General features: G+C 39.2%; 2 protein-coding genes across 3 annotated transcripts; one reads left to right on the plus strand and one right to left on the minus strand.

The window, feature by feature from the left end:
• Window positions 1-34: 34 nt before the first annotated feature.
• On the minus strand, window positions 35-7,592 carry LOC135598817 (two-component response regulator ORR21-like). 2 transcript variants are annotated; one of them, XM_065093169.1, is made up of 6 exons: window positions 7,013-7,592; window positions 5,252-5,404; window positions 4,761-5,159; window positions 4,505-4,581; window positions 1,845-3,282; window positions 35-674 (listed from the first exon to the last, which is right to left on the minus strand). In XM_065093169.1, the coding sequence occupies exons 1-5, from the start codon at window positions 7,161-7,163 to the stop codon at window positions 1,861-1,863; spliced, it is 2,202 nt and encodes a 733-aa protein (XP_064949241.1). In that variant the 5' UTR covers window positions 7,164-7,592; the 3' UTR covers window positions 35-674; window positions 1,845-1,860. The 2 variants fall into 2 exon arrangements, with proteins under 2 accessions (XP_064949241.1, XP_064949242.1); XM_065093170.1 differs by having other exon boundaries at window positions 1,816-3,282.
• Window positions 7,593-11,758: 4,166 nt separating this feature from the next.
• On the plus strand, window positions 11,759-14,755 carry LOC135597954 (pentatricopeptide repeat-containing protein At2g01740-like). Its single transcript, XM_065091467.1, has 4 exons — window positions 11,759-12,047; window positions 12,272-12,386; window positions 13,425-13,551; window positions 14,615-14,755. Exons 1-4 carry the CDS (start codon window positions 11,759-11,761, stop codon window positions 14,753-14,755), a joined length of 672 nt encoding a protein of 223 aa, XP_064947539.1.
• The last annotated feature ends 107 nt before the right edge of the window (window positions 14,756-14,862 follow it).

Here is a 14,862-nt window from a genome sequence, read left to right on the forward strand (position 1 = left end):
AACAGCATCCAACAAAACAAACAACTGTTGCTACTACGCACGAAGAAAGCTGGTCTGCCAATGCAGAAAAAGCTTGACAAGATCAGCTGCAAGTTACTGCTGCTGTCGAATGGACATAAAAACCACAACTATTGACGAGAACAGGTACACAGGTTATCAATGAGCCTCGCTCATACTTACTAATGTACACCAATTTTTTCTACCACGCCCATCAACTGACAATTAATTACATGACCGCTGAGCAGGTCCCAATGTTACCTCACACTTCCATCACATCGTTTTGCTGAAGAAAACAGAAAGAAATTATATATATATATATATATATATATATATATATATATATATATATATATATATATATATATATATTTGTATCAAATTAACTAGCTCAAAGAACTACCACTCTGACAACCGATGCTTCGTTCTACGATCCACAACTTGCAAACATAATCGACCGAAGCAATTTCTAACCACCAACGACCTCTCATAATTACGTTGCTGGGGACCAACTTGATAACTTGGAATCTTGGGGGATGGTAAAAAAGAATCCCATAAAGATTTCTTCCGCTCCAACATGACAAGCAACAGAGAACTTAAGAAAGAGCAATTGGAGATCTTGTGTAATGCCAACTGATATGCCGCCATGATCAGTAAGTCATCCAGCCAAACTTTACCTACAAAACAAAGTGACTGGTTAAAGCTCTTCCCATGTGGAACAACACAACATGGACATGCTAAAATACGAGGTCTCGGATATGGCAGTTTATAAAGAGTATGATACTATTATACCGGTGTACTGGCCATATCCAGATATTAAACTTCTTTTTATTTTTTATTACTAGTACACTGAAGCATATCAAGACATAACATACCATATCCATCAATATGCACTCGTCCGATAACATTTTAATATGGGTACCACAGCCAGTGTTTGATTCTTAGCAAAATTTATGCACAATGTAAAGGTGCATTTGAAAACGAGGATCGTGATTGAAATATGTACAGCTGAAGAAATAAACTTTATATCAGAAACCAAATAACAGAGATGTCTACAGTGATGTATCTATAACAATATGCATGTTATCTCTACCATGCTATGAAAGAAGTTAAGACCACAGAGTCTGCACCTGAACTGGAGAAAACATGCCTTCATGCTATCCACCTTCATTCATAATGCACATAAAATATGGGACTCTTGAAGCCAACAGGTATTTTACATGTGGAGCCCTTTCTCCAACAGTTTAAGCCATACATATGATGCGTTCAAACAACTACATGGGAGGGTAATAACACATATGCATATTAGGAGTCATACAATCTGCCAGCTGAAAGACAATTCAGGAGCAACTGTCCCATTACTAATCACTAAGACTAGCAATCTTAATAACAAGGATAGCGGAAAAAATCTTGGAGTGAAACTTAGAGTAGTCACCAGATAGTATGAATGCCTTCACAAATTCTATAGCAATACATGGTCCTAATGTGATTACAAAATAAATCCAGGGAAAAAAACAAACAATAATCAGGAAATGAATGACATTTGATGAGCAATAGCCAACTCATTTGTGTTGCTCCTAAAATTGTTTTCATTATATTGCTTCTAACATAACTGCCAGAAAACACTCGTTAGGCTGTTTATAAATGACAAGTGGGACCCAAAAAACAATCAATCAATCATCATGTATAAGGCATAAAAGTGTACTTTTTTGAGTCTTTATATCACACAAGCAAACCAGCTAGAATCAATCAAGGTTAGGCCTCGAAAACATAAAAACTGAAAGTCAAGAGTAAGAAGCCATCAGTTCGAATAATTACATAATGCACGTGAAGGATTCAAGTCTTACTGAAACTTTCATGAGATCACTTGAAACTTGTGGTAGCACAATGTCCACTCTGAAGTGTCCCACTAATTCCAAAAATATCTTGATTTTGTAGATATCCATCATCACCAGTGTAAGCACTACTATTAGTCAAGTCATTTGTTGGAGATTCGATGTCATCCACAGCAAAACGACTTGGGAGACAGGTACCTTTACCAACAAAACCGAGATTTTTCCCTAGTCCCTTGTCAGGTAATTTTACCAACAGTCTATCAGTGGCTTCAATGTTACAAGAACTAGGCACAAGACTGTGTGTGCCATTTGGATGACTAATGCTAATGTCAGGGCTATGCAACTGCCAACTAGTGCTGCTACCTGTACTTGATAACACTTGTGAATTCATTGATACAGGAACTGAGAAACTATCTACTGCAGCTAAATTATCTAATACTTGCTTCATGCTGGATGGCATAACATTTGACTGGGTGGGCAGGCGATTGTAATTCACAAGTGAGCTACTGTTATTCAAACTTGAGTTATGGGTGATAGGAATAATATTTTTATCTGTCCTCAATGAGCCCGATAAGTGAGATGGAACTACCATGGAGTTCTGACTGCTAAGAATAGAGTTGCTCCCAGCCTGAGAACTGTTTAATGGTTGAGAAGGGACTATTATAGAACCTTGATTTAGAAGCCCAGAATCGGTCCCCAGTGAAATGCCAGTCAATGACTGAGAGGGGAGTATTGTGGATCTATGATTTGTAACAAAAAGGTTACTCCCCGTCTTCAAACTGGTGGATGAGTGAGAAGTAACTACCGCAGAATCTTGAATCACCGGAACAACAGCATTCCCTGGTTGAAAATTAGCTGAAGATTGGGAGGAGATTATGGTAGAGTCCTGATTTATATGCATAGGATTGCCCTGAACCTGAAATTTGTTTGATGATTTTGCTGGGGCAACCAGACAAGATCTTTGGACATTAATAGCATGATTGGATTCTGACGGCACAGTCTGCGGCTGTGGCTGCTGCAACATCGTCATGAGCATGTTACTGTTCTGAGAAGTATTCAACCCTCCAAGGTTGCTGGCAGAGCCCAGAGCACCAAGATCGTTTGCGGGCCAAACAGGAAAAGAGGATACTGCCTGGCCCTTTAATAAAGGCTGACCAAATGCTATTCCTCGTTCAAAAGTAACACTATTATTTCGTTGCACTGAAGCTTGTTGGAGCACTTGCTGGTCTATTGTTGGCATCGCTAAGTTACAAGGAGGATGACCTAAGAGCTCATCTTGCAAGGCAGCCAGGGTTTCTGGCGAAATTTGACCTGAGACTGCCAAAGCTTGGAAATCAAATCTTCCCAGCTGACCCACTTTTGCATTTGAAGAAGCTCCATATAATGGACTATTAAGTCCAGTGTGGTGTTGAGCTACCCCACTCAATCTCTTCAGATAAAGCCTGAACTTCTGTACATGTTAAAATGCTAAAAGGTTATCGTCATTATTGTATAACAATCCAGATTTCACAGGGAAAAACTTAGATAATATTTCCTTGAAAATGAAAATTGGCTCATATTGTTATATGACTACTACATTGACATAGGCAGAATAATGAGTCTCGATTAATCATTATGTGCTTTCATGCCCATCAGTTAACTCAGTTACCAAACTAGTCAAGGCAAAACATGCAATAAAATGGGAGCTCTTTCAAGCCCCCAGTATCTTTCTTTTGACATGTAAATTGCATCAATCCAAGTATTGACTTCTGAACTAACAATTACCGAAAGCATCCAATGGTACAATTGCTCATATTTACAATGAAAGATTAACTACTATTGTGCAAGACTACAGTTAATGATATTGTACTGCTAATGTTAGCTATGCAATATGTTCTGTGCCTAATGGTTGGTTCCTGTTTTGGTCAAAGGCATTGTCTTTGTATTGTTGGCTCTATTGATGTTGGAGTTCATGCATGTCTAAATATACATCTTACTGTCACTGAGATTATGTCATATGAATTTATTGTTTAGGATGGCCACTATCTTAAACTTGTTCTTGATGTGTTGGTACAGACTAGTAAATTCTGATGGTTGGCTCTAAAATCTGTACTTCGATTAATAAAAGTGCATTTATGCCTTTATATAAAAAGATATCTCATCCATACTCTAATGTAGAATTTCAAGGGTAACATAATCTTTGATTGAGTACAACATCAATACCCGATCCGCTTCGCAATTTATGCATAAATTGTAGATAAATTTCAAAGCAATAACTACAATATGAACTGGCATAAAAATCTCAAAATCTAAAGAAACAGTATAAAATATTTTCTTGAGACAGCAGTGTTCTACAATCTTATATCATGTTTTAGTCTATTAGCAATAGCAAGTAGGCAAATTTTCACTAATATCATCTATACTTCGTCAACATGATATATGCCAATTTATTTTGCTTCTAGAAGTTGATTGTTGTTGATTAACAGGACTCTTAAGACAATAAGTCAATTCATAGGTACCATATGAGATTAAACATCTATGTCAAGAACATGAACAACCAAATTGATCTGGTAAGATGGACAGAAAAAGGATCAGAGCATGTGATAGGTTCCAATTTCACAGAAACACAAAAAGAAACTAAAAAGAAGAGCAGCATCATTGCACAAAAATGAATAGCTAGCTCAAAGACAAACCTGCAAATGGCTAGCAACGTTTTCTCTAGTCAGACCAGGCACATTCATCAATTCTAGGATTCTCTTGGGCACAGCTTCTGCAAAATCCAGCAAAAAATTTTAGGAACATAGAGAGTTTTTGATTAAATTTTCCAAAGTCAAGCTTATGTTTTCTTTACAAAGAATCAAAATTTGTATGGTCAATTCATTTCAATTAACAGTTAGAAAAGCATTTATTGTTGCTATCCAATAAAACATGAGTCATGAAAGTTCATACTGTCTATTCCTAGTTGGTTCACGGCATTGACAAACTGCTGATGGAGCTCCACTGACCACACCACACGTGGTTTTTTCGATGAAGAAGGGTCTATGTTATCTAACTCATTGTCATCTTCTTCTTTAGCATCTCTTTTCTTTCTTTGATATTTCCATGAACAATCTATTCCATCATTCACTGTGGAAGCATATTCAGAATCATCTGTGACTTGTCTACCGCGATCAGCTTCTTCAACACTACCTGAACGCTCTATTTCTTTACTATCTAGCCATTTTCTTCTTACAACATGCTGCCATATGTTCTGTAGCTCTTCCATACGTACAGGCTTAGTTAGAAAATCACAAGCCCCATGACTGACTCCTTTCATCACAACATTGAATCTTGTATCACCAGACATCACTGCAGATTCACGCATAAAGCATAGTAAATGTTTCTAGGATAGCTCAGAACCCCGGATGCATATAATGAATATAGAAAAACTAAGTACTCACTGATAACAGGTAGATCCATTTCGAGACCAACTAATTCGAGTAGCCTAAACCCATCCATGTCAGGCATATGAACATCACTGATTATAAGATCAAAAGCACCCTTATTCTCCCTTAGCAGAGATAAAGCTCTTGTAGCCTCAGAACAAGTTGTAACTACAGAAATGGAAGAAGAGCATTATTATTTTGAATATTTTAAAAACTATAATTACATGATTAGAGCTAAACAAGAAACTTCAGAGGAGCATTGTCGATGTAAGAAAGGGTTCGAGTTATTGGCATTGTACCGTATAATGTCAAATGCATGTCCACTTAAACTAAAATGCAATACCACTCAAAATGTTTTACAAATATCTAATGGCAAGCAGGCAAGCAGGTAAGGAACCAGAGAAAAGAAGCAAAAAACCTCAACATAAGCAGTGAAAAAAAGGAACATGGCTCTAGCAGTAAATACTTTTCACTATCTTCAAAGGGAACTTGTATCAGAGGTAGTTTTTCTTTCTCTATAGTATAGGTGGATTATAAAGTTATGTGACTGATAGTTCTAAGGCAAATCAATAACATCAATTTGATGCTTACTCTATCTTATATATCCTAACTAGATAGATTCCATCAGTAGCATTTAAAACTTCTGCAGGTCACTTAGAACCCAGCATCAGTAACATACTTTGAAGTTTTGATCCATAAAACATTCCTATAGCAGTAAATGTGGATGCATAAGCTCATGATAATGAAAACCAGCTCCCGCTGTCCCCCCTCTCTCCTTTTCCCCTTGGCTCTATGACAGTATAACTCTGAATCAAGCTTAAATAGTACCAGTTTCAAACCTGCACAAAAATATGTTCAACACAGACTCCAACCAGGCACAGACAAGTTAGAGTCAAGCAAGGTAGGAACTGTCACTACAAATGTTGATGGTGATCGTTTATGCTGATTGCCAAAGACTACAAAATTTCTGAAAAAGAAGGTTCCCAGGGAAATGCCTAGAATGTCTTAAAATAACAGAATAATTATGTTCATAATGATAAGTTCCTAGGATCGGCTAGCAATCTGTAAAATAGAACGTAATTACGCCTACCTTCTAAGACAACTACAAATCTTTACTAATAATTCAGACTTTTTCCAATATGCTAAACAAGAAAGGGATGTAACCACATTCATCAGTCAAAAAGCCTAATACGTCACATTGTGATCATCAAGTACACCACACTAGCAATTTCCTTTCAATAACCCAGACCCAAAAGGGATTAGATGTGCTGGCAAACAGTGTCGCTACTCATTGGTTGGCTAAATTTACTTTCGGAAGTAGAAACTAGCATCAAACGGAGTAACTTACTCAACACAGATTCACATTAGTAAGCAATGACTGGTTGCATATCCAGCAAAGTATCTCACTTAAATTTCCAGTTAATGTTAGGATCTGAAATATAAGAAGAATAAAGGAGTTGTATGCTTCGCCAGTAAAGTCATTTTTTTATTTCAATCTCTGTAAATTTGGTCCTAGATTTTTAGTTTTCCACATGTTAATGTAATCCTTAGACTACCACAATGCGCCCACATTCACATCGGTGTCCGATGCCAATGTGTAAGCAAAAAGACCATAAAAAACGATCAAATTGCTTAAGGAACAAAAATAAGACATATCAAGGACCAGCTCATAACTAAAACCTCAGATTCCCAATAACTGAAAAGACCAACACAACCCAGCACGAGTTCAGAAACGCAAGCTTTCGGGCACAAACAGGGGTGCAAAGAGCAACTCACCATCGTACTGGCAGTTCAGAAGCATACGCTGAACCACAGCCAAGCAGATCGGGTCGTCATCCACCAAGAGAATCTTCATCCCCACCGGGAACTTATCCGGCACTCTGTCACTCTCCAACTTGGAACTCGCGTAGCTGCTTCCCACGCTCATGTTTCGCACCTCCGATTCCCGAACCTTCGCTTCCTCGGACAATCCCCAATCCCGCCAATCACTCCACAAACTTGTTCAAATCACCACTTCTACCCCACCTCCCACAGATCCCTATCCAACCTCCATGCCCAACCTTTCCAATCCAAAGCTCGACAAGATTTGACACCGCGGATCCGCCGGAACCTCCTCCAAGAGCAGAGCGGGAAAGTCAACGGGAAGCCCCCTCCGCCGCAACCCGACCCGGTTCAGATCAAATCCACGTAAAGATCGAGAGCACCCGACGCCTGAGAGTTGCGAACCGCGGCTTCGTCGACCGATCCCTCGATCCAAAGATCACTGTGAGCGAGGGAGCAGAGAGAGAGAGAGAGTGAGAGGAGAACGGGAAGAGAGAGAGAGGATACCACTGTTGGGGTGTGTCCTTTCTTGGGGTCCTTTCGCTTTTCTTAATGAGAGTTATGAGTTTATTGATGGCCTCCTTAATGAGAGAGAGAGAGACGGCGAAACGAGTAAAACTATTCCCTACACCTTTCTTCTGTTACCCTCTAGCACAAAAGTGAGGTTGGGTCCGACCCGGACCCACTAGTTTCACCAATAACGTCATAGTTATACCCGTAAGTAACTAAATTGGGTGGAGAAAATAATTACATGGCAGAGGGTGTGCAGAAAAGGACCAAAGTGGCCTTGTTCGTTTCCGCAACTACCTGTCTTGTGATTGGGAGAAGCTTTGGAATTACACGTGGGCCCGGGCTGGGTCCGTTATTTTACGCCATTAACATTACAGGTAGGAATACGGGTTTAAAAAATAGTGAAATACAACTTAGAAGCGGCTGTGGTAAAAGTAAAAACCCACCAATCGAAAAGTGCCAAGTGGCCTCGGATTGGAATGTGGGAATCTTGGGGGTATTTCCCTTTTTTTTATCTTTATTGCACACTAATTGATGGAATCAAATTACAAAAGGAGGAAAAAAAGATGTGTGGGTGGGAGGATGGAAGGGGGGGATGAATTTGGCACATATAATTGGCAGGACCTGTGACCATGATTGGAGGAGGCTTCTTTGGCTACCAACCTGTTTTTGTATTGTTCTCCATTCATGGGTGCATGCAGGTCTCTTGCAGTTAATATTGGGACCCCTCAGGGACTCCTGGATTGGGAGCTATTTAATGTACTTGGGTGGCTTCATGATTTGATTGATTGGTGGCAGTTGCTAATGGGCTTGAGTCTGCCTGTAGCCAAATGGAAAAGAATAGACCCAATGTTGGGTATTAAAGTTATATTTTTATTGGGCTCACAAAAAAATAAATAAATCTCATGACACAACCCCTTACCAAATATAATAGATATAAAAATCAATCTTATAGTCTGAACTAGCAAAGAAAAAGAGCTCACTCCCCTCTCCTATATGCATATATGATTTGTAAGTAATGTTGAAGTATTTCAATAAGGTCTATATATAATAGTTGGAATTAAGAATATGTTAGGGAGTATCATATTTTATCTTCAAAATATGAATGGAACATTCAGAATATAATTCAATTTGTATCCATTTGATGTAGATCTCAACATCGGCTAGGAAGCCATCCTTGATGGCAACATTTTCATAAAATATATTATTATTATTTTATCTAGCTATGTGCATCTAGCAAAAATAGGGATACAAGTGTGTTAGAGTTGAACTCTCAATTTAATTGGCAATTTGGATTAGGATAGATCAGAATACATACAAATTATATTTGACTTGACCCAATTTTTGACCAATAGAAGTGGTGTTTATTACATTGTATCCTGTATTGTTATCTAAATTAGCTTAGAATAGGCTTGGTTGGAATCGATTTGGGTTTTGAAACATCACTCGTTCCAAGAATATATATTATACATTAAGAAATAAAAAGAGTTATCGATGTAATTTAGTATAAATTTTGATAAAAACTAATATAATTGAAGCTCGGATAATTTTTAACCTAATATCTAATTATTTTTATTTAAAAATATATTTTTTATTATATTAAATAACGTATATAATGCTCACAGTGAATTTGAACATGCAATCTATTACTGCACAATAATGCACTAACAAACATAAATGACAAATGAAATTATAATGAAGGTATTCAAATAAATATCTCTTTTACCTTCTTTTCTTGGTTCAAATATGTGACCAAAAAAATTTAATCATATATATATATATATATATATATATACAGTATCAAGTTCATGCTAAGAACTAATTAATTGTGAACTCCATGCTAAGTCAAGTTCAATCTAGTGTAGAATAAATTAATATTTTATGTTATTAAGGAATATTCTTAGTATAGTATACTTGGAGAGGGCCTCTTTCTATGATGTATCAGGTTTGTTGATGGACTATTCCTCCTCTGAAATATTTAGGTATAATTCTCACAAATCTTTCAAACCCTCTATCATCAACCAAAAAGAAACTCAAAGTATATTAATTTATTTATTATAAAATATGTGAAATTTGAGAATAATTATAGAATGGGATCTCTTGCTATGTGATATGATGGTGGTGGGTGACTTTGAAAAGTGTGACTCCACTCGATCACATGATGAACATGGCGCTTCTGTTTCCCGAGCACTTTTCAATGAAAGATGGGCACAGATAAAGCAGGCAAGGAAATGACATGCAACTCCATGGATGAGAGTTGAGGGGCCGTCCAACTGTTCTATATGGATAACGCATGGGAAGAGCTCCATGTTACGTGTTCTCTCATTCTTCTTCCACTTAAACGTAGTGCGCTGACGGCCATGTCGTGCTCTCCTGCAACTCCATTACCTATGGTTGCTTCAAATATGATCCACAGATGCCCATGACAAGGACTACCATTTCACTGCACAAGTCAAAGTCAGATGCAGACTCCGTGAATCTTCTTCGCGTTGATATCTTGTGAGCTTGTTGATGGCACGCAGTGCACTTATGTCCATGTCTTTCTCTCCTGCAGCTCCACCGCTGATGGCTGCTTCGTGATCTATAGATGACCGTGACGAGGACTACCAGTTCATTACAAAAGTCAAAGCCAGGACGCAGACTCATCCAGTTGTGAACTTGTTGATGGCACACGCACACGGCGGGTTTATGTCCATGTCGTGCTCTCCTGTAACTTCACCACCCGCTCATGGCTGCCATACGATCTAAAGATGATCGCGACGAAGGCTACCAGTTCACTGCAGAAGTCAAAGTCAGATGCACGCGAGTCTCTTCCAGTTTTGATGCTTGTGAGCTTGTCGATGGCACGCAGCACCGTGTTGACGTCCGTGTCGTTCTCTCCTGCAACTCCACAGCTCATGACTGCTTCATGATCTATGGATGACCACGACAAGGACTGCCGGTTCAATGCAGCAGTCAGTCAAAGTCAGATGCTGAGCTCGTTGATGCACATGTCCATGTTGTGCCCTCCTGCAACTCCACCGTTAATGGTTCCCTTACGATCTCTATATAGATAACCACGACGATGACCATCAGTCTGATGAGACAGACTCGCGAGCTTGTTGATGGAGAAAGCACAGTGTACTGACACCCTGCGCTCCCATCCATGGCTTCTCCATGGCCTATAGATTACTACGACAACGGTCACCAGTTCAGGAAGTCAAAGTCTGCTGCAAACTCGTTGAGCCTCTTCCAGTTTTGATGCATCGTCTGCTTGATAAGGGCTCCAAAGTCGACTCTTTTTGATGGTCGCCAAACCTAGAACACACGGTGGAGATGATGGTACGGAAGTCAAGAAGCTGTTCTGATGTGTAATATAACATCATAAAATTTTAGCCAATAATAACATATTTCCAAGCTTTTAATTTTATAAGAAATACACATTATCAGATAAAATTAAGAGCGATAAATATAAAAATTAGTGTGATATATATATATATATATATATATATATATATATATATATATATATATATATATATATATATATGTATATTCATACACACACACACACACACACACACACACACATATATATATATATATATATAATATGTATATGTTTGTGTGTGTGAGTCTTCCGGATCCACACACATACCCGAACCATATTCTTTGCCAAAACGGGTCGGACTTCCGGATTCATATTAAAAGCCCTTCTTTGCCAAACTCCGAAAGCTTTCCTGCTTCCCCATCCCACGACGCCAGCAACCGCCACTCCACCGCCTGGTCTTCGCCTCCGTCGGCGATCTCGCCCTCAAGCTCCTCTGCGATCTCGTCTCCCGTGGACTCTGGCCCCACATTTCGGCCCTCAATTCCGCTGTCTCCCTCCTCGCTAGGCACGGTGGCCCCCGGTCGGCCCAGGCTTTCGTGGACGTCGCTTTCCCCGCTCTCGACTGCGATGCCAACGTCGTCATCTTCAACTCCGTCGTCGAAGGCTATTGTCGCGGGGCCTCCGCCATCTTGAGCAGTATGCAATCGTGTGGGCCCCATCCCGACATTGTCACCTACAACACCATGATGAGCTCCTTCGGCAAGCGTAGAATGCCTCGGTAACTTACAGCATTCTTTGCATTGATGTTGAAGGCTCACTCCCCGATAGTGGTTACTTATAGCATTCTCGTCAATATGTTGTGCGAATTGGGCGACTTGAGAATGGGGTATTTCACACTGAATGATATGCAGTTCTTAGGGATTTCTCCAAATTTGGTAACTTTCACGTGTTTGATCGATGGATACTGCAAGAACGATCGTTTGGATATGGCACTGGACTTGTATGATCGCATGACAAGTCTTTCTGTGCTGCCAAACGTATTTACTTTCAATGCACTTGTTGATGCTCTCTGTAAGAAGGGGATGCTGGAGAGAGCGGTAGAGATGTTTGAAAAGATGCACGAGATAGGGGTGCCAGCAAATGTGGTGGTCTATACTTCCTTGATAGATGGTACTTCAAAAAAGGAGATTTTGATACGGCAATGAGATATTTGAGTAGAATGTATGAGAGGGGAATCCGTCTCGATGTGAAGGGATATGTGAGGGTTATTTGGGAACTTTGCAATAACGGTCAGTTGTACAGAGCTTTAGAGATGAGAAAGGAGATGGAGGGAAGAGGCCTGATTCCAGATAAATTTATCTTTAACAATCTGATGGATGTCCATTTCAAAGCAGGGGATGTGAAGAAGGGCTTGGACTTGCATAATGAAATGCTCATTAAAGGTTTTGAGCTTGATCTGTCCACTACTTCGGCGGGCTTTGCAAGCATGGGCTTTTGCAGGAGGCAAAAGTATATCTTGTGAAAGCGAAAGAAGCTAATGAGGTTACCTATGCCGCACTTGTCGATGGGCTGTGCAAGCAAGGGAATACAAATGATGCTGATAAGGTTTTCATGGATATGCCAAAATCTGGTCTAGCTCCATATAAGTTTAGCTACACTTGAAAAATTGCTGGCCACTGTAGAGAAGGGGATATAATTGAGGCACTGAGACTTAAGAGATTAATGGTTCAGAAGGGCATTTATCCTGATCTGCTTAACTTTAGCTCACTTATCTGTGGTTCAGCAACTAAAGGGTTTATGATTGAGGCAAAGTAGGTTTTTGATGATATGCTAAACAGAAGGATTGATCCAAATGCTGTGGTGTATGATATTTTGATTAGAGGTTACCTCATGCAGAATGATATTTCTGCTGCCTCAAATTTGGAAGAAGACATGAAAAGGAGGGGTCTTATTACAGAAAACGCACCACTAATGAAGAGTGCATATTCATCCACATAGATTTCTTATGATTTTGTAGTATGGGAACTTTGTCAAGGTTTGATCAATTGACCAAATAAGCAATTTGTTGATCAAATGCAGATTTTCTCTATATCCATCTTTTAACTCTTCAAGGGCTGTCAGTCTGCTAACTTGATCTACCATTTGGCATGACCAGATAAAATGCCTGATCTTTGCAGGATAAACTTGCATGAACTAATTCTGCTTCTAGAAGGAAAAACTTGTCTGATACTCTAACCATTGCCTGCGATCGGATGGTCAAGGTTAGAATGTCATGCCACACTGCATAGAAGAAAAGGGATAGAAAGTTATCTGAGCAGTGATTGTGGTCGGTGCATCTTAATTGTTTCTTAAACCACATTTGTTGCTCGTTTCAGCCAACTAATATGCTGCAGTAATGGTGCGGTGGGCACCATACTGTGTCTGAAGTTCTGAGGATCTCTTTATGTTCTTGCCTGAGGTGGTGAATATTTTGGAACATGAATTGTTTAGCTACTTGTATGCCTGGTGCTGCATATGTTTTCAAATGCATATGGTCTTTATTGTAAGGGATGGACAATGCCCTGAATATAGTGCTGATGAACAAGCAATTTGCGCTGTCGGCCTTGCCAAATCGAAGTCTGGAATTTTTGTTGAAGCAATCCTCTATCTCTTAGTGTTGGCAACTCCTGTTGAGGTAAGATCACTGCTGCCAAATATTTTTTGTTGAATTCATTTGAAAGCATCATTGTTGTCTGAAAAATATAGTGCCTAACTTGATTATTTTATTTTAATCACATGCATTGACAGTGTTAGCATGGCCTCTTGGTCCACCTCCTTATAAATGAATCGGAACCTTTTACTGCATATTCCTCATTACAAGAAGCTGTGATGTCCCAAGTCCCAACTTTGGTTTTTCTTGACAACCTTATATTGCTTTGTTCTAGTTCTCAATCTTCATAGAAATTTCACATAATAGACAGTGATGTCCGAAGTCCCAACTATGGTTTTTCTTAACTACCTTATATTGCTTTGTTCTAGTTTTCAATCCTTAAAGAAATTTCACATCGACAATGACCATTGATTATAAATGGTAATTACTGTTTCTAGCATTGATAGACTTATATTCCAAGAATGGGGTTCTTGATACTTAATACCAAGTTTTAAAATACCACCTGAACTAGCTGGTATGGTTGGTATTTGCCATCTCAGATCATGCAATTTTGTCTAGTTCGGTCCAATATGGTTTTTGCAGCGCAGTAAGCTCACTGCATCTAGCTTACCAGGTGGTAAGCAAACCGGTTTTGCAATTGTACCTATCGCCCGTCGCCAATATTCTTTTGTATGGATATCAGTATTCTTCTGTTGTTGACAATAGTTCAAGTCCCTTGCAGATAACTGGTTTGAGTGTGTTTCAGAATTCTTTTGCATCAATTCTCTGTTCAATACTGATTTTGTTAATATATATGACTGGTACAATACTAGTATAGCAGGTGGTATGCCAACTTATACCAATCTGGTGTTATTGAATAACATAATTAAAAATGAAAATAAGTAGTTCTGTTTCTGTATCGAACTATATGTTTTGACACCGGTACTTGATCGAGCTGATGAATACTGGTTATTGAATTATGGCTTTTGGCTCTTAAATTATCGTTTTGTTTATTCGTAAGTAAACGTTTAGTCATAGTATACTTCTCCAGAATGATGATACTTCTTATTTTTGTGGATTCAGTTGATTGTCGTTAAGTATTCTTGAGGGTGATGACGCTGGAGCGGAAGGGGCCATGGGCATTAACAAGACAGAGGAGGTCGTCGAGGAGGTGGTTGACCTAGGCAAACTGACGATGAAGGGTCCTGGACGTGGGGAAGGTGAAGGAGATCGTCAATGGCAGCGATGAGTCAGAGAGCGACGCTAGCGACAAGCGGAGAAGGATGAGGGGTACTTTTGGGATTATAAAAAATAAGATCACAATTTAAGAAAAATAAAAACAAGAGATTTTGAAGA

The sequence above is a fragment of the Musa acuminata genome, chromosome BXJ2-1, assembly GCF_036884655.1.
Source record: "Musa acuminata AAA Group cultivar baxijiao chromosome BXJ2-1, Cavendish_Baxijiao_AAA, whole genome shotgun sequence".
Classification (NCBI taxonomy): domain Eukaryota; kingdom Viridiplantae; phylum Streptophyta; class Magnoliopsida; order Zingiberales; family Musaceae; genus Musa; species Musa acuminata.

What these genes read in the sequence shown, in the direction of transcription:
- LOC135598817 (XM_065093169.1), bottom strand. Translation starts at nt 7,163, where the DNA reads ATGAGCGTGGGAAGCAGCTACGCGAGTTCCAAGTTGGAGAGTGACAGA. An exon ending in TCTGAACTGCCAGTACGATG is followed by an intron (nt 5,405 to 7,012) that starts GTGAGTTGCTCT and finishes CCATTTCTGTAG; the next exon opens with TTACAACTTGTTCTGAGGCT. An exon ending in ACGTTGCTAGCCATTTGCAG is followed by an intron (nt 3,283 to 4,504) that starts GTTTGTCTTTGA and finishes TAACATGTACAG; the next exon opens with AAGTTCAGGCTTTATCTGAA.
- LOC135597954 (XM_065091467.1), top strand. Translation starts at nt 11,759, where the DNA reads ATGGGGTATTTCACACTGAATGATATGCAGTTCTTAGGGATTTCTCCA. An exon ending in GGCTTTTGCAGGAGGCAAAA is followed by an intron (nt 12,387 to 13,424) that starts GTATATCTTGTG and finishes CTTTATTGTAAG; the next exon opens with GGATGGACAATGCCCTGAAT. An exon ending in TGTTGGCAACTCCTGTTGAG is followed by an intron (nt 13,552 to 14,614) that starts GTAAGATCACTG and finishes AGTATTCTTGAG; the next exon opens with GGTGATGACGCTGGAGCGGA.